General features: G+C 49.3%; 8 protein-coding genes across 8 annotated transcripts; 2 read left to right on the forward strand and 6 right to left on the reverse strand.

Annotated features, from left to right (window-relative positions):
• Positions 1-505: 505 nt before the first annotated feature.
• Positions 506-2143, forward strand: MAA_03667 (Peptidase M14, carboxypeptidase A; the record flags this gene model as incomplete). The annotated part of the gene is made up of 1 exon (XM_007821665.1): positions 506-2143. The coding sequence occupies one exon, from the start codon at positions 506-508 to the stop codon at positions 2141-2143; it is 1638 nt and encodes a 545-aa protein (XP_007819856.1).
• Positions 2144-2319: 176 nt separating this feature from the next.
• Positions 2320-2846, reverse strand: MAA_03666 (MAPEG family protein; the record flags this gene model as incomplete). Its single annotated transcript, XM_007821664.2, has 3 exons — positions 2320-2404; positions 2496-2670; positions 2738-2846. The coding sequence occupies 3 exons, from the start codon at positions 2844-2846 to the stop codon at positions 2320-2322; spliced, it is 369 nt and encodes a 122-aa protein (XP_007819855.2).
• A 1582-nt stretch (positions 2847-4428) lies between these two features.
• Positions 4429-5526, reverse strand: MAA_03665 (Nucleotidyltransferase; the record flags this gene model as incomplete). Its single annotated transcript, XM_007821663.2, has 2 exons — positions 4429-5219; positions 5298-5526. 2 exons carry the CDS (start codon positions 5524-5526, stop codon positions 4429-4431), a joined length of 1020 nt encoding a protein of 339 aa, XP_007819854.2.
• A 37-nt stretch (positions 5527-5563) lies between these two features.
• Positions 5564-6424, reverse strand: MAA_10966 (uncharacterized protein; the record flags this gene model as incomplete). The annotated part of the gene is made up of 1 exon (XM_011412911.1): positions 5564-6424. The coding sequence occupies one exon, from the start codon at positions 6422-6424 to the stop codon at positions 5564-5566; it is 861 nt and encodes a 286-aa protein (XP_011411213.1).
• Positions 6425-7047: 623 nt separating this feature from the next.
• MAA_03664 (Transcription factor TFIIE, alpha subunit) lies at positions 7048-8491 on the reverse strand (the record flags this gene model as incomplete). The annotated part of the gene is made up of 3 exons (XM_007821662.2): positions 7048-8146; positions 8229-8324; positions 8397-8491. The coding sequence occupies 3 exons, from the start codon at positions 8489-8491 to the stop codon at positions 7048-7050; spliced, it is 1290 nt and encodes a 429-aa protein (XP_007819853.2).
• Positions 8492-9640: 1149 nt separating this feature from the next.
• On the reverse strand, positions 9641-13660 carry MAA_03663 (RecF/RecN/SMC; the record flags this gene model as incomplete). The annotated part of the gene is made up of 5 exons (XM_007821661.2): positions 9641-9658; positions 9713-10390; positions 10455-13398; positions 13469-13562; positions 13630-13660. The coding sequence occupies 5 exons, from the start codon at positions 13658-13660 to the stop codon at positions 9641-9643; spliced, it is 3765 nt and encodes a 1254-aa protein (XP_007819852.2).
• A 1567-nt stretch (positions 13661-15227) lies between these two features.
• On the forward strand, positions 15228-16874 carry MAA_03662 (F-box protein; the record flags this gene model as incomplete). Its single annotated transcript, XM_007821660.1, has 1 exon — positions 15228-16874. The coding sequence occupies one exon, from the start codon at positions 15228-15230 to the stop codon at positions 16872-16874; it is 1647 nt and encodes a 548-aa protein (XP_007819851.1).
• An 872-nt stretch (positions 16875-17746) lies between these two features.
• On the reverse strand, positions 17747-19730 carry MAA_03661 (WD40 repeat-like-containing domain protein; the record flags this gene model as incomplete). The annotated part of the gene is made up of 3 exons (XM_007821659.2): positions 17747-19119; positions 19198-19325; positions 19390-19730. 3 exons carry the CDS (start codon positions 19728-19730, stop codon positions 17747-17749), a joined length of 1842 nt encoding a protein of 613 aa, XP_007819850.2.
• Between the last annotated feature and the right edge of the window lie 1194 nt (positions 19731-20924).

Genomic DNA, 20924 nt, shown 5'->3' on the forward strand with positions numbered 1-20924 from the left:
CCATGAAAAGCATAAAAGTGATAGGTGACGCTTAGAATTTAGACCCATCTTTCCACGACCCATGGTCTTCATCCACGATCCAGTGAGTGTCTGCCGACTGCACATGCGGTGTACTACTACACACTAGTGTCTAGTACTGCTCCATCCGCCTCGAAGTTGAGGACCAAGCACCCACATACTCCGTGTTCAAATACATGCCTACCTGCGGTTGTCGACATATATCTGTAAGTACCGGCCAGGTACGGAGTAAAGACCACGAACCATACATGTATGAAATTGCTACCTGGGGTCTGGAGACTGCTGGCTAGCTCCAGTGCTGGGCAACTCCCCACGAATCAGGCCGCCCGAGTTTGCAAGAGACATTCACTTGCAATCACCACCACACCTTCGGCTCGTGCCTGAGCGGCAGCCGACAAATTCTGCCGTTGTGCCGCCCACATACGATCCGAAGCGACCTGGGAATAAGAAGAAAGAAAAGAGCAGAAGATAATAGGAGAAGACAAAGATGAGAACTGGACTCGCCAGCCTTGTGACCTCTGGGCTACTGCTGGTCGTTCAGCATCCCGGCCTAGGCTTTGCAGCAGGCCTTCATCCTCAACGCCCTTCCAATACTGGCAACCGCAACACCCACCTGTTTCCACTCTTGACCAAACTTCGCGACAGCGCTGTCGAACTCCTTTTCGGCCGTCATCCTACGAAAAATGCCGACCAACATGCCGTTCCATTCAGTCTGCGGGCCAGATACACCAACGAGCTGGTCTTGCGCTTCAATGTCACCACACCTGAAGAGGAGATCGCCCTTGCTCAGGCGGCAGCCCGACTTTTTCTAGATATTTGGGCATTCACGGATGAATTCGTCGATATTCGTATGCACCGCGATGAAGTGTCTCCTCTCCTCAGTCTTCTCCCGCCTTCGCTTCAAGTTGCTCAATCCACCCTGATATCCGATCTCGCCTCCGCTGTCTATAACTCGATGCCATCCTACCATCAAAAGCCAACAGTTGAGGCTGGTGAAGCACTCTCAGTCTCAACATCGCCACTTTCAGAAGCAAACGGCAACCTTTTTTTCCAAGATTACCAACCATTGCCTGTCATTGTTCGTTGGATGCGACTGCTTGAGGCAATGTTCCCTTCATATGTCGAGTACTTTTCCATAGGGAAGTCCTTTGAAGGAAGAGAAATATCAGCTCTACGTGTTGGGCTGTCCTCAACTATTGACCCAACGAAGCCGCGAAAGACGATCGTTGTCACCGGTGGTCTTCACGCCAGAGAGTGGATCTCAACCAGCACCGTAAATTATGTGGCGTGGTCTTTCATCACATCCTTTGGAAAAGAGCGAATGATAACAAAACTTCTTCACGAATTCGACATGGTGTTTGTACCTGTGCTCAATCCTGACGGCGTGGATTACTCCTGGCAGGTGGACCGCCTGTGGCGTAAATCACGACAACAAACAAATATTCGGTACTGTCGTGGTCTTGACCTGGACCATGCGTTCGGATATGGATGGGATGGCACTCAAGCCCAAGCTGACCCATGCTCGGAGAGTTATGGAGGGGAACAGCCTTTTCAGGCTGTGGAAGCAATGAGGTTAGCAACTTGGGCTCGAAACAAAACTCTTAACAATGTTAAGTTTGTGGGCCTCGTAGACCTGCATTCTTACTCCCAACAGATTCTCTTCCCTTACACATTTTCCTGTCAGGCTATGCCTCCGAACCTTGAGAACTTGGAGGAGCTTGCGGCTGGAATTGCAAAGGCTATCCGCTTGGCAGATGGGGAGTCGTATTCTGTCACCTCGGCTTGCGAAGGTGCTACAGCACGACAAGACCAGTTCACGCCGCGTGTTGAATCAGGAGGCGGGTCTGCAATTGACTGGTTTTACCACGAGATGGGCGCGCATTTCAGCTACCAGGTCAAACTCCAAGATACTGGCACCTACGGTTTCCTTCTGCCCAAAGAATATATCGTCCCCAGTGGAGAAGAAGTCTTTAGTGCTATGAAGTACTACGGCGACTATCTTTTAGGAAACAATGGAATCGAACGGCTTTTAGAAGAGACGAGTCGCGGCGATCAATTGGAATCGCCTGCGTACGACGATGTGCAAATCAGTCAGGAGCTCAAGCGTCGACGGCTCCGCCGTTGACGAACGGCGAAGTTTAAACATCCACATCAACACGCCCTGCTACTACATCACAAGCGTCAGATGCGTCCGATTCCTTGTGCTGTCTTCCTTGGCATATATGCGTCTACTATTCAAACAGTAGATCCCGCCATTTTTCCCCCCAAGCGTCGTTGTACGATGAGGAATAGTCTCCTGGCTCAGTTTCCAAACACGAGCTTAGCAGACGTGTAAGCAGCCATGAACTTCAGAATAAGATCTGCCAAGATAGAACCCAGGGCACCACTATAAATATGTTAGCACCATCTCCAACAGCAAAAAAAAAAAAGGTCAACGGAAGACTGAAGTTGTAGCTATTGGGAACAAATGCACTTACGTTGTTCGACCCCGGGGGCCGGCCTGGCTGGTATATCCGAAGAGATACAGAATGCGAAACACGGTCCAAGCAGCACCTACGGCAGCTGCTGCCATAGGAAAACGCAGGCCACTAATAAGGAGGGCGCCGAGGAATGACGTGTGATTCTCGGTAAAGTTTGCGTGAGCACGCTGGGCTATGTTCTCCAGTCAATTGCCTGATATCAAGAAGTGATCTTGGGGAGAGCTCGGGGCAAAATGTACCGCAATTAAAGGCATAAGCTTTGCCATCCTTTTCTGCCCGTTCCGCCGAGGCATATGAGTTGGGGTACACAACACCACTAGCCTTGCGAAGCTGGGAGGTTCGCAGCATATGGAAAGTGTTGACAAAGAAGGTACTGCTGGCGACAGCAAGCACCAAGCTGTGTACCGCGACTCGACAGACATGACGTTAGCACTAGTGTTTATGTGCCTCCAGCGTGACTAAATCTGGGCTATTGCACAGTGTCTTTGAAGTGACAAGAGTTGCAAGCGATTTGCTCGACGTAAGGTAACGGTACATAAGCAGGAGGCTCAGAACTGACCTGTAATGATTCGGGAGCTCGAGAATGAAGGTCATTTTTCTTGTAATGTCAACTTGAGTCTATTACTTCAATATGTTTGTGTCTGTGAATGTTTCTTGCATGCGCTTGCAACCTAGAGTAAACAGAGTATCTCGGGGCTGTATTGCCGTACTTAGGGAGGGAGCCGAGTCAGAACGAAAGCGGGTGGTGATGTGGGCTTTATGGGCGCGCAAGCGGACTATACATGGAGGGCTCTGTGATTTAGTTATTTCGGAGATTGATTGTAAATGTCAATAATTGACAGAGGCTGCATATGTGTCGGAACAGACTTGGTGCTTCAATGTTGGTTGCCGGCTCTACAGCGGCGGGGTGGCGGCATTGCGGGCTCGGACCATGCGCAGGCTTGCCAAGTCTGGTAGCCAAAGTATCAGACCACAGGTCGAGCACCATTGGCGTAATATTACGTGCCTGGCCTATCAATAAAACATCCACTGTAAGCACGGAGTAGGGAAAGACTCCTCGCTATCCCGTCGCCTTCCTCGATTGATGGCTGTGATGACTACGCAGCTAGCCAGCTGCCTGGAACTGACAAGCTAAGTCAAGGTTGCTCGGCGGGGGATCGCATAGCGCCGTGCAGGGCCTGGCGTTTGATCGACAAGACATGGAGTCTGGCGAGTCGGCACACCGGCCTTGGCAACGTTGAAACTATCCGGGCCATCGGCACAAAGGGCCCAGGTGCCCTGTCGTGTTCCTGCATTCAAATAGTAGGAGCAATGTTGACGGCACCGACGCTCACTGCCCTGAACTGAAAGCTCCGGAGGGGGCCGTGCTGCTACCAACCAGAAATCGGACACGGTCTTATAACCAATATCTAGCCTGGGGCAGGTGCTGACCTCGATGGGTGGATAGAAAAAGGTCAATTACTTACTTAAGTAAGTATGCCTAAAAGTCGTGCAGTCAGCGTGAGCCGCTAAAGAGGGAGGGAGAGAGCGAGCTTGAGAAACTGATGATTGAAATTTAAACGTCGTTAACACTGGCATCCCTAGGCCTACCTTCCAAGGTACTTAGTCTTGCTTCGGACTCGGTGGTTTAAATCTCGCCGGCGAGCGGAGACGTGCATGGAATTTCCCGTTGTCTCATCTAACTCTTCGTTCAGAGCCAGTGCGTAAGGACACGTATCGCGATCCAGCACCATAATTTCTCCTTCGAGCTACGAATTGAGCTTGTCCATAGATGTTGCGGCGGTTCCATGGTTCCAAGTTGGCCAAACCGCCTGGTTGGCCACCTCGCACAAACGATCAATTCAGGGACAAGGACAGCACCCGAGGTCGTATTTCGCCTCTCCACACATATATACTGAAGAGACTTGTATTTATCCACTCGTTCCTTCATTCACCCTGTGCATCTTTCTGTTGGATCTCGCCAAGTTAAGCCCAACCCTTCAAAAACCCGCCTCTCAGCCGTATCCATATCCGGTGCCAGTTGTGGACAACGTCCGTCATGGCCGGGGCCCTCGTCCGACGCGGTATAATGGCTTTCAAAGTCCACCCATGTCCCGTCGGAGCGACGGCGAATCCCGCTGCTGTCAAACTTCAGGCCCTTTTCTTGTTTGCAATATCGTCGAAGATCTCGTTCAAATGTTGTGCCGCCGCTCCATCCCAGCAAAGCACACCCAACAGTTTTCCACGGGCTGATAATGATGTCCACTCTTCGATGCGGTGCATCATCTCCTGCTTTTTTCTTATCTTGCCACACGACCATGGCTTTATCAAGCGTGTCAAATCCAGATCCGCGCCTGGCGCCCTCCCCTCGCCAGGCAAGCGGGAGCTGGCCTCGTTCACTATTCTTGGTCCATAAACTGAGTGTATGCGTTATGAGATGGGCTTGCTCAAGACTGACGACGAGGTCATTTATCATATTCATGGTTTGTGATTCGTCTCGATGACTTAGAATGACGTCCACGTCACCGCTTTCCTTTTTCCCTCGTCTATAGCCTCCCACAATGGCCATTTGGAAACCAGCCTCGATCTTGCGCGCGTGTTGAAGGACTAGACTTGCGATTTCTTCAACTTCTTGTCGGGGGATCATCTGTTGAAACTCGTCATAGAATTTTACCCCTATTTGCTGGACCCGAGTGAGAGACGACCAGCCGTATTCTACGAGATCGTCCAGATCCTTCCATCCTTTTCATTTTGAAGATTACAAAGTCAACATTTGATTATTGCTGCATATAAATTGCGGATAACTGGTCACAATCTTACCTTTGTTATAGAATTCCCTAGCCGTCGTATCGCCTACACCCCATATGTCGTAAAACAGCATCAAGGTAGACATCTTTGCGTCTGATGCTGCTGCTGCCGTCTCTTTGGTTTCACCATCTTTCAACCATTCTTGGTACAACTCAGCAATCTTAGTGCTGCAGCCTGGCAACCGCTCAATGTCTATTACAAAGTCCATTTCGATTAGCCTCTTTCCGATAAAATCAGGCATAATGTAGTGGATTACATTGCCTCTTCAAGGCATCATATTACTTGCCATGGGAACTTTGGATCACATGCGGATATGCTGATAACGCGGCAATCGATGTCGAGTATGCCCGTACCCCGATCTGGTTGCCCTGGAGAAGTCTGAGGGTTCGGATTTTTTTGAGCTCCAGGATAAACTTTTCGTTTGGAGGATGCAAAGGCGTTGGCCGCTGGCAGGAATATGTTGTGTGAAGGAATTCTGGAATCTCGGGAAGCCTGGTGTCATTTTCAGAGGTCGTCTGTCGTTGCAATGGGGGTGGCGGGTGTCTACTATGGCGTGGATCATGAAGGTTGAAAGGCAAAGATGACGACTCCGCCCGATTTGCGGTATTCACTGCATGGTCCTCGGCGGCACGGCGAAGAATTGCACCAGTGGAGATATTCTGCGTCTCAGGTTGCTGTCCGCCAGAGCCGACGTGTGACGAGATTTTGAAGCCTCCATACAAGAGGTAATTGTCAACTGGAAGAAGCCTGCCTTGGGCAAGACAATCGGTCAACCATGACAATTTGAGAACCTGAACCCTACTATTCTCCGCTGTTCGATAATCTGGATGTTGGGCGTCTCCTTCTTTTCGACGTTTCGAGCTGGGCTGCTCTTCCACAGCTTCGCGCCTTACAAGTGCAATGTCGCGCGCGGTAGAATGGAAATCTCCGCCTGAGACTGAGTCTGGTTGAATCCTCAAATTATGCCGCCTTAATTCGAATTCGGCGCGCTCTCGTTTCGATATTTTACCTAGCACAAGATCCGCTTCATTGATGTCGTAGGTGATGGACGGCACTGCTTCCTCGAAATAGTGAAGCTGCGACGGCTCGAGATGACTAGGTAGCAGGTAAATGCGTGGAAATCCCAAATTGCTGGCCATTACAAAGCATGGAGGGGGTGCCGGCTATGTCTTGTCTGTGACGCGCGCGCTTTCACCACACGCCTCGTTAGATAATTACGGGTTGTCCTACTCCGTATTCTGTTCTTGAACGTTTGGAAGCCTGAACTGAGGAAGTAAGTGCTAAAGAACCGCACCGGGCGGTAGGGGTACGGCTGCATGCACCTTCAATGTTCGGATGTCGTGCTGGGAGACGTGGTGGTGGCGGCGGCGGCCTGGACTTCCGTGGCGTCACCTTTATTTAATATGAATGCTTGAACCTCCTTGTCAAACGAACGCTCAAGACGAGCTATGCTTCTCATCTGGTGGGCTCCATATATTCGCACCCCGCGCCCCCCAACCTCTCGCCGTAGAGACGGAATATACACGATCCTGTCATCAGAGACGACAACCTTAAAGACATACCTACAGCGCCTAAGTACTTGATATCCCTAGTTTGGCCCAGGTTGTAAATCAATAGATAAGCCATCTGTCAGGAAATAAGGACACAAAAGGAAAATGTATAAAGCATTGGGACTGATTCCGTTCGCTATCAAAAGACCACCCAGCCAATTTTCGCTTCGGAAAGCTCTAAACTTTGAAGCCCCGAACATCCATGCCCCCGATCAAATATCTTCAAATTCCATGTCCTCATCCTCATCCCCGGTATCGTCATCGCCTTCAGGCCCCTCAGACTCTTTCTTAATTTCTTGTTCGACTTTGACCTTCTTGGCTGCTCTTTCATCCGCACTATCTCCATCTCGTGACAGTATAGTAGAAACCTCACGCTTGACGGCGGCGGTACTTGGCGTGCCTAGACTGGATGTATTTCCAGTTGCAGGAACGTCTTCGAATTCGTCTTCATCCCCATCTTCCTCTTCCGAGTCAAAATCTTCGTCATTCCCGCCAGGTATGACTCCTTTAGCCATCTCTGCAGCTTGCTCAGCCTTGAGCTTTTCGAATATATCATCAATTTTCGCAGAAGTGTTTGCGTCCACCTTCTTGCCTTTTGATGCGGTGTTGTTTTCGTCATCCTGTTTGAGCGAAATCAGCCCGTCGCTAAGTGTTCCGGAGAAGGATTCGCCAGTAACAGTACTATTCGACATCCACGAGGGGAGCGCATTCTGCTGGGCAATCTTTTCCTTTCGGGCCTTTTCGGCTTCCTTCTCTGCAGCGGATGGACCATCTGACGTTGAAATATTTACTGCGATAGATTGAGGGCCAGTATTGGTGAGTCCTTTGACAGCCATAGGACGGTTTGGACCACTCTCGACCGCAATGGTAGCTGCCCGCTGATGTGTAGCATCACGAACGACAGGTCGGGCCTTGGCCAAAGCTCGGTCAAAGTCGCATTCGGGAATATGAACTGCGTCGATCTTCGGCAAAATCTCGCTTATAAATTTGAATTGATCATTTAATCGAGTGGACTGCTCATGCCCAGTGGAAGTTCGGTCCGCCTCGAAAGTGAGAGTATGGTGGCATCGATGACATAAGAAGCCATTTGGCCCAACACTGTCAAGAACTTCCATAGCAGTCCACTCGGCCTTGCAAAAGCTGCAAAAATATTCCTTCTTCTCATTCGCTGGCACTGGCGCCCCTTGAACTTCTTTGTCGATCGTGTATACTCGCCACTTGATCGCATCGATCGTATGTCGATAGTTGATATAATACCATGTGCGGTTACTTGGCCGAGGGTTGCCGTCGCGCAGCTCGGATCTTGTGTGTCTGGGTCGGTCAATCAATAAAACAAAGTAAAGAGCAGAAGGTAACCTCAGTCGTTGGCTAACTAGGTACATGAAAGACGCACACTGTTAAGAAGCGATCTTCTCGTAATTTACCGCATATCTTATGCAGATCTTTCGTGTTTATAGCCATGAGATATGCCAGATCGTCATCGCGGAGGCTATTGAGCAAGTAAACAGTCCATCATTAGCAGCTGCATTTCCTGCAGAGGGTCCTGGTGGAAATGTCATACGCTTCGTGAAGAATGAGGGCATCCATGACCAATATGTCGCGTGTCGGATAGAAAGCTCTCAACACGGACTTTATGAGAGTAACGGCGAGATCCATTTCGACGGTTGGCTTATCGGTATCGTGTCGGTATCTTTTAAATCACTGACCAGCGTCTTTCCGGTGTCTTCCGCGGAAGATGTCGCTACTGCCCCATCACCACTTGAGTGTAGACACAGGTTCTGGTAGCTAAAGGAGATACGCAGAGAGGAAAGGCTACGCCTAGGTCGAGTGGCGCGGGAGATGTATGCGGGATGGTGTCGTGAAGTTCAGCATCTCTAGGTCTCTATAGCACCATTTCGAGCGCAAGGTTCGGCGATGCCACGAAGCGCGCCACTTCGAACCATCAATGGCGCGCCGCGCAGACCAAGGGCCTCGGTGTTTGTTTAGGTGATAGTACGAATCCAAGGGTCACCTTGAATAGTGATTCACGTACATACAAACAAAAAAACAAACAAGATGCGACGTCGGAAAATAGATAGGATATACCTCCCTGTGCTTGTGGTTGAAAGTTTTAGTATGCTCCCCTGCTACACTGTGGTAGTAGTAACTACCTAGGTACCTAGGTAGGTACTAGGTACCTACCCAGGTACTTAAGTACTTAAGTAGCTTGGGCTAGCGTCAAATTTCTTTCCATTTACAGTGGTCCGTGCACAGCCTTCTACCAGCGAAGTTCATTCTAAGCCTAGCACGTCTCATGCTCCCGTGTGGAGACTGGTCCCTCAAAGACGAAGACCAATCCATTATCATCATCATCCCGCACCCAAGGGGTGCCATCTTTGCCTCCGGTCATAGCAGGTCTCAGGTGCCAGCTGATGAGTTCCGACAACGTGAGGCAACCTAGTCGATATCTACCTAGCTAGGCAGTCAGTTAGAGTCTTAAGAGGCCACATTACGCAGGGCCCTTAAGATAACCGTCGCAAGGCGCAAATTGCTTTGGAAATGGTGGAAACTATTAAATTTGCATCTGGCCTTATATATACAACATATCCGTCCACTCAAACTCGACTATCAGTTTGATCCATCTTGTTCGTCATCAAGCTCGTAGCATATATTTCGCATGCCCTAATGTAGCAGTAACTCCCCGGGCTTCTAGCCTAAAGAACCAATCAAAAAACCACATTTCTTATTGGGCCCAAATATCCGGTCTCCTACGCTTCATTGACCTCGAGTCCTCAAAGTAGGTTCCTGAGCCAGGGATTGAAATCATCAGGCATACTTTCTCAGCTAGGAACACGATATTAGTACATGCAAGGTAGTGCCTAGGAAAACTTGACTCACATCCAAGGTCAAAGTTCTTGAACTATTCACTTCCTGGTCTCGATATACGCCAACTAGACTTTCTGAATCTTGGAAAAGTCCCGTCTTCAGGCTGATAACTATAAACTGCATTCCAGGCCCGGCGTGTTCGCGGATATACTTCTTAATTTTGTCGACATTGGCATTGTCAAGTGCAGCATCTACCTCGTCCAATACAAAGAAAGGACTTGGCTGGTAGCTATGAATGGCGAAGAGCAATGCCAGCGCAGCCATGGTCTTTTCTCCGCCAGACAAATGTTCCATATCTCTGAAGCGCTTCAGTGGTGGCATGGCATGGTACTTGATACCGGAGAGGTAAGGCATGTCTGTGTCCTCTTCAATATCGAGATACGCCTGCCCACCTAACGGATACGCCTCAGATCGTGTGAGATCCTTGTATACGTGAGATATTTGCTCTTGGATGTGAGTGAAAGCCTTGTTGAAACGGTCGTATCGCTTCTGTTTGATCTTGGCAAATGCGTCCTTCGCGGCCTGTGCGGTCGTCTTGGAGTCTTCATACTCCTGGTCTGTCTGTTTTAACCTTGATTCGACGCTTTCAAGGCGTTCCATGGCTCGCATATTCGGGTTCAACTTTTCGAGTTCCGAGGCTAGCAGAGATATTCTTTCCGTCAACTTTTCCTCGACTCCAGGGCCATCAGACTACCAAAGTTAGTAATGTACTCTTTGCGACTAGCACTTGACCGAAAGGAACTTGGGATATTACCTCCTTCAGGTCATTGTCCAAGCCCTCGAAATTGATGGCGATGCCATGGTCGTCGAGGGCAATGTCCATCATGTCCTCCTCGTCATCATCGACATCCATTGCATCAGGATCCTGTCGAAGCAGATCGTCCTCGTTCGGAAGATTGTCCAATGTACCTTCAACCAAGGGGATCTGAATTTGTTCAAGCCGACATCTCCGCAGTAGTGCAGACTTGCTGGCACTGTTCTTTTGCACTGTTGTTTCTAAAGTGTTGATGTCACGCTGTCGTGCCTCAATATCCTTGCTCCGTTTTTGCAGCTCGGTCCTTGCCTCGCTCACTTTTTGGTTCTTGTCTGCGAGATCAGCCTTTTGCTGCTCCAGTGTGTCTTGCAACGCCTCAAGTTCATCTTGGTCCTGACGAATGGCTTGTTCGATGTCGGCCTTCTCCTTCGAGTATGTCTTGATATCCTGCTTCAAACGTCGGATGTGCTCTTGCATTCGTCGGATCCGTGTTTCCGTGTCTCCATGCCTAGTCAGCTCCCATTTAAGACGGTTCTCCAGCCGCTGCTTCTGCACCTCAAACTGGTTCCTTTTTTCTGATACCTCTTGCTCTAATTTCCCTTGAGAGGCGTCGTATGCTCTGATGTCGCTGTAGCCAAGCTTCCTGCAGAAGTTGGCGAATACTTCATCTTCTACGCGGGCAATCGCCGCCCTGAACTCGCTGACGGTGGCATTATCAGTTTCCAACTGCGACACCTGTTCTTTGTACTTTGGTTCAAGGTCTCTCAGCTCCTTTTTGAACCCATCAAGCTCTCGCTTTTTGCTCGTCCAATTCATACCGAAGGCCGCAAGTTCGTCTTTCATCGAGACCAAACGTCGTTCTAATCCAGCAAGATCGATTTGCAGCGATTCCTCTTGCGTTCCACGTCGATCAGATTTTGGGAGCCGGTCTATTTCATCCTTGAGTTTCATTGCCATTCGCTGAAGGTTCTGCACGTCGACTTCTTCGAATTTTCGCTTGCCCCCTTTGGGTTCGGGGCCACGACCTCCAGTCATCAATCCCGCTTTATGAATAATATACCCTTCAAGAGTAACCGCTTTCACCGGTATCTTTTTATCGTAGCATATATGCTTTGCAATGCTCAGGGAATCGCAAACCACTGAACTGCCGCATGCGTATGACACCGCTCTCTCAACTGATGTGTCGAAATTGATGGTATCGATTGTCAGCCTCGCGCCAGAGAACCCTTTAATAGCTGTATTAACGGCATTGACCTTAATATTATCCAGTGGGATGAAAGTCATGGGCGGAAATCTCTGCTCTTTCAAGTACTGAACACAATCTACGCCAACCTTCTCGGTGTCCACGACAACTGAGTCGAAATCTTTTCCAAGCGCGACAATTACAGCCTCGTCGTATTTTTTCTGCTTTGGCGTGCATAGATCTCCAATGCGGCCTCGCACACCGGGGAACATGCGCTTCAACGACGTGACCATCTCCTTCATTCGGGTTTCGCGGTCATTCTGGCGACGACCGTCATCGGCTTCACGCAGCTTTCGAGCTACATCTTCAAGCTTCTCCTCGAGCTCCGTCCGTTTCTGGTTCGTTCTTACACGTTCGGACTGCAATTGATTAAACTCCTTCTTCTTCCTTGCGATTTCATCGGAAATTTCCTTGGACGCCGACTCGGTAGAGCTTCTGCGCTCGCCGATATTTTGCAACTCCGCTTCGGCTTTTTCTATAGCTGCGGTGATGCTGTCGAGCTTTCCCCGGAGGTTATTAACAGTAACCTCGTCCGCTTTGCGTTGTCGCTCCAGATTTTCCAATTTTGCCTGATTTGTTCCAGAGCGAGACATTACTTGCGCCCGAAGGAGATTATATTCCTTTCGATCTGTGTCACTAATGTCTCGCCCTTGCTTTTTCATCTGCTCTTTTGTGTCTTTCTCGAACACAGCCTGTGCTTTCTCAACGTTTTCAATATCTTTCTGGACCTTTTCCACGATGGCAGCTTGTTCATCTCGCTCTTTGGTCACCTTTTGGCTTTGAACATGAAGCTTCTCAACTTGCTGTGAAGACTCGTGAACTTTCTCATCAAAAGGCAACAGAGCGTTCTCTTTATCTTCGATGTTCCTTTCTCTCAGCTTGATCTCTTTCTCCGTTCGAGCCACTAATCGACCAGCCGTATTCTGATTCCTCCTAGCATCCTCCAGCCGTGCCTCAAAAGTTTCCACATTGCGTTTGAGTTCCTTCAGATCTTCTTGATGGTCTTGAATAGTAGCACTAGACTCATCCATAGCTTTCTGGTAATGATAGAGCTTCCAGAGGCAGTGTGATACAATGGCCGCATCTCTTTCTTCAGTTTTCTTTTGGAAACTGTCTGCTTCCTTCTTTTGCTCGCGATACTGCTTTATTTCGGAGTTGATTCCACGACGGCGGTGTAGCTGGAAGTTTTGGTTCTCGGCAGCTTCTTCAGCATCGGCCTGGAGTTTTTCGTACTCTGTCTTATATTCCAAGCTGCCTGATATTTGCTCAATGAGACGAGTAAGATCTTGCGGAGATTGAGAAGCTATGGCCTCAACATCGCCTTGGAATACGAGGAAGTTGCGAGCTTTCATGAGGATATTTTCTGTTTCCAATGCTTCATTGTATTGCTGTGCCGTGACAACTCTGTCATTGATACGATACTCGCTGGCCCCGGAACTGGTTATGGAGCGCTTCCATCGCTGCTCATCGCCAGCATCGTCTTCATAAACTGCCATGACCCAGGCAGTTTTAGGATCGCCTCGGGAAGCTTTGTCGTCGCCCGTCGTTGTCGCGACGTCGTTATTGTCCCGCGTTTCTGCAGAGCCATCGTCGTTGATCTTGGAGGTTTTTAAAACGCGGCCACGATAAACAAGGTCCTTCAAGTGTGCTGAGCGTAAATGTGACGACTTAATACCCAGGACAAAGGATATCGCATCCATGCTGAAGCAATGTTAAAATCCAGCGTTCACTTTTTTGGTGGTTCGACATAAATAAGGTATCGCCAACTTACGAATTGGACTTCCCCGATCCATTTGGCCCGATTATCGAGGTGAAGTAAGAATCTCCGAAGAGAAGGGTGTGATGTCCTTTGTAGGACTTGAAGTCTGGAAATGTAGATCGTCAGTAGCCATAAGTAATAGGGAGTCATGCCAATAGCGGTGTAGATCCTACTAAATAGTTCTAGCCGTATCAGCTTGCCCATGGTTGTAGAATCGCGCACAGCCGAGGATCATAAGGCGAAGGAGAATATGGTTGGCGGCGCTTGATGGAGAACTTTTGAATGACTGGATCAAGGATGCAGTCCACGAAAAAGCTCGTGATAGACCGCCAGCAGCCTGTAGGCTCTTAAGAAGAGCGTTTATGTCGCGCGCTGAACTTTAAACCTGATGCTGCAATTGCTCATAGTCATTCAGTGGCAGTCGAGTTGACGGTGCGGGTAAAACGATGCGCGTGGGAGGTCTGTAGTATGGCAAACGCGTCGCGCGAGTATGTACCCTCGCCTGCTTACATTCATCAATGTTCACTCCGAGCGGGTACGTAGTGTTAACCCTTGCACACCTGCACCCACTTCTTGAGGTTCGCAGCTACCCCGTAGTAGTACAAGGAGCAATGGCCAAGAGCAAATATATCATGTGATATAGCACGTGAAAATACAAATTTCAAACTTACTAGTACCTCACTTACCAGGTACCTGTCTACGGTACTTACTTGGTATCAGAACACATCCCACTGATGATAATATTAGTGTCCGGTGCACTCATCATGGATCGGCCAACCAGAGCTCGCGATCACTGCACCTGGACAGCAGGGCTCAAGTAAACCACCCGGTTGCCGCAAAATGGTTCACAAACTGCACGACGAGGTCATACGGCTAATTATTCCTTTGCGCTGCCTTTTAGCTGAATACCATGGATGATGATTGGTCAGAATGCAAATACCGCAGCCACCCCCCGTACCTGATGCCCACTGTGGCTCTTGATCACTTGTCTATTCCACGTTATCTTCTTACTTGTAAATTCTACCTACCTATACCTAAGTACCAAGTACTTAAGTAAGTGCCTAGGTAGGTGCTTAGGTGCGTAATAGATCGTACTTAAGTAGATACTTACCTACCTTAGGTAGGTACTTAAATGTACTTAAGGTAAGTAATTACTTCAGTCAGTTGATGTACTGTAATAGCACTTGAGTTCTGCGCTCCAAAGTTTGAACCCTCCAACTACCCTGGTAGTACGTAGTACTACATGTACTTGCATGCACCAGTGCTCCACACGACTGTTTGATATGACCAGTCATGCTAGCCAACTCCGTACAGCACGGCCCTACAAGACAGACAAGCCGATTGCACGTGTCTGGTCTGGTAGGTGCTTCACTCGTAGCAGGAACAGTCTGGTGATCCCTCGTCCCGCCAGATACGGAACCGGAGGCCACAAGTCAACGCGACTATTGTACATCTATTTGGAACTGGCACTGACCGCTTCATGCGGTGATGCTATGCCATCATCATCTCCCCTCATCGGATCACAATAAGAAACTGTTACGCGTTAACTATTTTTGGTGATTACAGGTATGTGTTGTTCCTTTCAGTCGTTGCCGACATGTTCCTGGGGTTCTTCAGGTCTCCCTGGCTTTAACCCTACTTCGAAAGCGACTGAATAAATGGTGTCATTTGGCTCTCCTCTGAGCTCTGCTGTCTGCGGCGGCTGGGTTCGGTCACACGATGCGATGAATGGTTGCTGACATGATTGCCTTGACTCTCAGATCTCTTGGAAATGGACGATGAACCCGTCGCTGCCCAGTCTTCCAGCAATGACACTCACAACGATGCTATACCGCCTCTCAGCTCTTCTCCTCCCGATACTATAATCCTGGAGTCCCCAAGCTTGGATGCGACTACACCTATAAGCCCCCGTCTATCTAGGAATCCCTCCTTCTCTGGCAGTAGCTCCCATCACGACGACTGGGACCCTCTACCGCCGTTGGACCGATTGACTGTGCTTGATCTCCTCGACAATCTCGCCCTACCTCAACAGCTGGAGAAGCTTCAAAAAGGTATCTCAGCTCAGACTGACAAGGTCCGCCGATCCAAAGATGCATTCAAGTCGAGAACGCAACTCGCCCGTCACCGGATGGTGGAAGAATGGCGGCGCCGCGTCCCCTCAGCCGATGAACAGTTTGATCGATACAGGAAAAGGATGCGACAGCGTGTCGAGAAACTGGGCAGACAATGGAATGACACAAAAGCAATCACCTTGCGCGAAAAGATATCCTTTATATGTGGTGTTATGAATATCTTCATCAGTGGATACCTAATTGGCGGGTATCCGCAGTATTTCCACCTCTGGTACACAGCCCAGCTGGTCTATTTCATGCCAATTCGGTTTTTCACGTATCATCGCCGCGGGTATCACTACTTCCTCGCGGATCTTTGTTACTTCGTCAACATGCTACTTTTTCTTAGTATTTGGATCTTCCCCAACTCCAAGCGGCTCCTCACCGCAACTTATTGTCTGGCCTTTGGTAATAACGCTGTGGCAATCATCATGTGGCGTAATTCTCTCGTATTCCACAGCTTTGACAAGGTCACATCCCTTTTTATTCATATAATGCCGTGTGCTACACTTCACTGTCTCGTCCATTTGCACTCCCCTGAGGACCAAAAGTCGAGGTTCCCCGCCATCTGGGCTATTAAAAACTCGGCTCCTGGTTCTTCCACTGCCTACGCCAATGTTATTTCCATGCTTGCATGGAGCACGATTCCTTATGCTTTTTGGCAGTTGAGCTATTACTTCTTCATCACTGTTCGTCGCAGAGACAAAATCGCGGCTGGCCGGCCCACATCATTCACATGGCTTCGACGATCTTATTCCAAAACCTGGATTGGAAAAGTCGTTCTTTCTCTCCCTCAACCTCTTCAAGAGCCAGCTTTTATGATGATACAGTATAGCTACGCAGTATTGACAATGCTACCCTGCCCACTTTGGTTCAACAGTCGATTCGCCTCTTCCGCATTTCTGCTTGTTGTTTTTGCGTGGAGCATTTATAATGGTTCAACATATTACATAGATGTCTTTGGCAAGCGGTTTCAAAAAGAACTGGAGGCAATGAAGGCCGAGGTGCTGAAGTGGCAAAACACTCCAGACCTCATGTTGCAGTCGCCACTGTTGACACCTCATCCCGACATTGTCTCAGCGTCGGCAGCTGGGCAGCAATCGCAGTCGTTGGACCCAGAGCCAGGTACTGTGATGTCCAACTTCCATAGTGGGCGATCACCGAATGGAATGTCGAGACCTGGCACGGACATGGGCCGCACTACCAGTTTGGACAAAATCCCTTTACTTGACGAGAACATTGATGCAACAAGCACCAGCGTAGACGGTGGAGCAAGGGACATCGCTCGAGAGAGAAAGCTACAATAATGACACGATGTTTGCTAATCTTTCGAAAGCCTGATAGCTTTTGAAGGGTTCGCTGGTGAGGAGGCCATTGCTCTGATTTTAGCTTTAAGCAATGTATGAAATTGTGTTGACTGCCTGCAATATTTATCAATCTGATTGGAAGGTGAGCATGGCCTGTTGTAGGGCCATGCTTCTTGATAAATAACTGAGCCCACTACCAATGGTGCTTAACACCGCATTGTCCTTGGGCCAATAAGTGCAGGATGTAAGAACACATGAGTTGTGAAAACTCAACGCCGGGGTTTGACGTCTACGAATAGATTAGTGCCTATTTAGCCCAGCAGGCCTTGCCGATATAGGTCGATAATCATTTGACACTTCGCGGTTTCAATGTCTGATTACGTCTCCTGGTTCATTGACGAGCATACTCGAAGATTAGATGATGCCAGATGGGGTGTCAATGTTTCTTAATCCACGCTATGGCAAGTATGTGTAATAACATAAACGCTGTTGAGTGAATGACATGCCCGCTACACGAAAAACATCATGCCACCACCCACTATTCATATGACCAATAGCAGTCTCTTCCAGGACGGCCTGTCAAGACGTCGATCCATCCCAGCTCTACAAAGCAATGAGCAATCACGGAAAAGGATCTTTACAAGTTATAAAATTTGACCAGCTTAACAAAGTGGATTGCCCCTGGCCTCGAATATTATGATCCATGCGCCATACGTCAATGCAACAATCGCTTATCGCCCAACCAAACCTGTGTAAACAACATGCTTGTAGGAGGCCCGCCTGTACTCTAGAAGGGAAGAAATGAGATTCTGAGTATTGTCGTCAGCGCAAACGAAGCCGATCGCGGGCGTGTCAACGTTGAGGTTTCCATATTATCTGATGATACCCCAGTCCGCGAGCTTGCCACCGCCTGCTTCTCCCTCTTCTCTCGTTCCAGGTCGACGACCAAAGACCGACCAAAACCTCAATGTCTCGTCGCCAGCGCCGGTAACAATAACACGACCATCTGGGCTCATCGCCAGATATAGCACACGGTATGTATGGCCAGTGAGGCTGGCAACTTGTGTCATTGACGGGTACTTCCAGACCACAATCTGATTCTGGCTATATCCGTGTGTAGATACGATCTCGTTGGAGTTCTTCGACCACGCAATGTTGCAAACTTGGCTTCCGGTGTCAATTTCGTTGACGACAGTTCCCTTCACCGTATCGTGGAAAATAATCCTCCTGTCTGCTGTGCCGCCGCCTGAAGCAAGGAGTCCACGCTGATGAGGGGACCAGGATATGGCTTTGACAGCTGCAGTGTGGTCTGAGAACTTCCACAGAGGTGATTCTGATAGTTTGTCCCACACCATCAACTTGTTATCATTGCCTCCGCTCGCAAGCTGACCATCCTCACAGTTCCATTTCAGCCCGCAAACCTCTTGTTTATGGCCCACCAATTTCCTTAGCCACTGATCAGGAGCCCGAACATCTCTGTGGTATATTAACCTGTCACGAGATCCCGAGGTAAGAATATGAGTGTTCCAGGCCAAAGAGCCTACTCGAGCAGTATGACCGGTCATTGTTCTCAGCCTCCTCGTCTTTTCAGCATCCCAGATCTGCACCAGACCTTTGCCTGTGCCAATGGCGAGATGTGTACCTTTTTGTATCCAGGAGACGCTCGTAACAGTATCATCTTCCAAGGTGCATAACTTATTCACCTTACTTGTTTGAGCATTCCACATGTACACACTCGACCCAAGACCGACTCCCAGGACGTTAGCACTGCCCCAGTCCACCAGATTCAGGTAAAAGTCATCGGCTAGTTCAGGAGCATCGAGTACTTTGTACGGCACCTTGCTCACGGCTCGAGGTTGTCGGCGGGGACTGAGGAGCATCTGCTGACTGCCGAATCGAACTGGTGACAGGCTATATATCTCCGCTCTGGTATCCAGGTTTGGACCATGCCGGCTCTGGGGTGTCTTAGAGGGGGTAGGATGCCCAGCTGCATGGCCATGATGCCGCGGAGACATGTATGAGAAAAGATTCTTGTGAGGTGTTGACGGCGTGAGTGATGAGGGGAGAGATGTGGTGAGGCTGTTGCTTGGAGGGGTGTGGGCTCTTATTCCATCTGTGGGTTGTGCCACGGACGAATTCCTAGTTTTTGTTTCGGGAGAAAGGACTGGTGGGGTTGTCTGAGGCACGGAATTCGCAAAGAGCTCAGCACGAAGAAGGGTAGAGAAAGTACGGTTTGCTTCCTCGGCTGTCAAACTCTGTTATTAGCACAACAAATTCAATGACGTCTTAACAATGTATATACTGGGAGCAGAAATATGCCTACTCTTTTGAAAATGAAGTTCTCCATGAGGGGTTCGCTTTTTCTGCTTTGACGGAGTAGCTGGAGAACCGTCTTCGTGCAAAAGGCTGAAGCTAGCTTGCAGGTCTTGTCCAGAACGAGTTGGGATGAACCTGTTTGATGTTAGAAGGCGGTGTATGCTCAACACACACTACACCCCGCAGGGAATGAACTTACCGATCTCCATTTATTCTTTGTCTCTTTCTATGCGGGCTCGTACCTGGGGCGCTTTCTCGGTGCGGACGCTGAAGCTCTCGCAGCAAAGCACTCTCCACAGCGTTAGCATCGAGCTCAGTCGGTCGCAACACCTCGCTGGCGGCCATCTTGTTGCGCAGTCGTCTACCGCTACCACCCTCCACGTTATTTTTTGGCTCGGATCGGCTCTTTTCCAAAGACAGTGACGGCGGCGGCGGCGGCGTAGCAATACGACCAGAAACTGACACCGATTCCATGTTGGACCCGTCGCTCTGAGGGGTAGGTAGAGTGGCAGCCAAGGAAGACGAAGCCTCCGCCTGCATTTTATTGTATATGGCGTGAATTCGGGGCTTCGAAATGTCCGTTTGCAAGGCCTATGATGCCGATTGGGCCTGTTGAGATCCTGCTAGAGGAAGCTGACGTCGGTTATGAGGGTAGGCCCAGGAATCTGCCAGCCGGCTAGCAATATCTTCGATGCGTGGCGGATGCTGAGGGGCGCGGTGGCCCTTATCGCCAGTTTGATGCTCTATATCAATCCGGATTCTGCAACTTCGGAATCTCTGTTTATCGGGGTCACCAGTTGAGCGGCGATGGGATACGATGTGTTGGCGACTAGCGATATTGTTTGCAGCGAATGGCTAGATTGAATTGTAACTTAGAATAGATCGGCACATTCATTCAGTGAAATGATGATATAAACCAGTTTCAGAGCCTTGGGTACATCAGTGAGCAACTTTGCAGGCCGCCGGGGGGGGAGGTATCCTGCAGCTTGCTCGAGTGATACTCCCAAGTGTTTGTGGACGGATATCAAATGGCTGTTTGAGGGAGGTTGAACACTGGAGACTTGGGAGGGAGCGGTGGTGGGCAGCGACGGCGCGCTAAGGATTGCCAGTCACGCTATACTTGATTGGGAAGAGTAAACGGCCGGGGAGGTCGGGTCCCGCGCTGGCATCCCGCCACACTTCCCTTCCATCCCCATTGGGGCACGTCGACTGGTTGCAAATTGTTGCAAGACGTGTAGCCGTAGCCGTAGCCAATGTTGTTGTTATTGTAGTTCGCTTCTCCATCCGATCTACTTGCTGTTGAAGAAAGCGGGCTTAAGAAGGCCCAAAATTCACTTCCATCATTCAACTTCTGTCTTACTAGATTTCGGACGCAGCGAACACACCACAATAGCGCACGTGGTGTCGTGGAGCCAAGTTCAAATCTTCATTAAAAGATCAACTTCATGATGAGGATACGATTGCCTCAACCAGCCAGCTTTGCCCGCCTAGAACCTTGTCTACTACCTACCTAGGTACTTAGTACTTAGGTGCTACTACTTAAGTAGGTAGTAGGTATGCACCTAACGTTGATGTGGAAACATGTACATATGTACATACTTGGATTAAACAGTGACAAGTTTTTTTCTCAAGTGTTTATTTAACTTCCCAGTGCCTAACGGATTCTCGTACCCACCTCAGTAGCCTTTTTGCATCCTTCAGATCAGCTCTGCATGGTGAGTACCTACCTAGGTA

Source organism: Metarhizium robertsii (genome assembly GCF_000187425.2).
Source record: "Metarhizium robertsii ARSEF 23 chromosome Unknown MAA_Scf_3, whole genome shotgun sequence".
In the NCBI taxonomy this organism is placed as follows: domain Eukaryota; kingdom Fungi; phylum Ascomycota; class Sordariomycetes; order Hypocreales; family Clavicipitaceae; genus Metarhizium; species Metarhizium robertsii.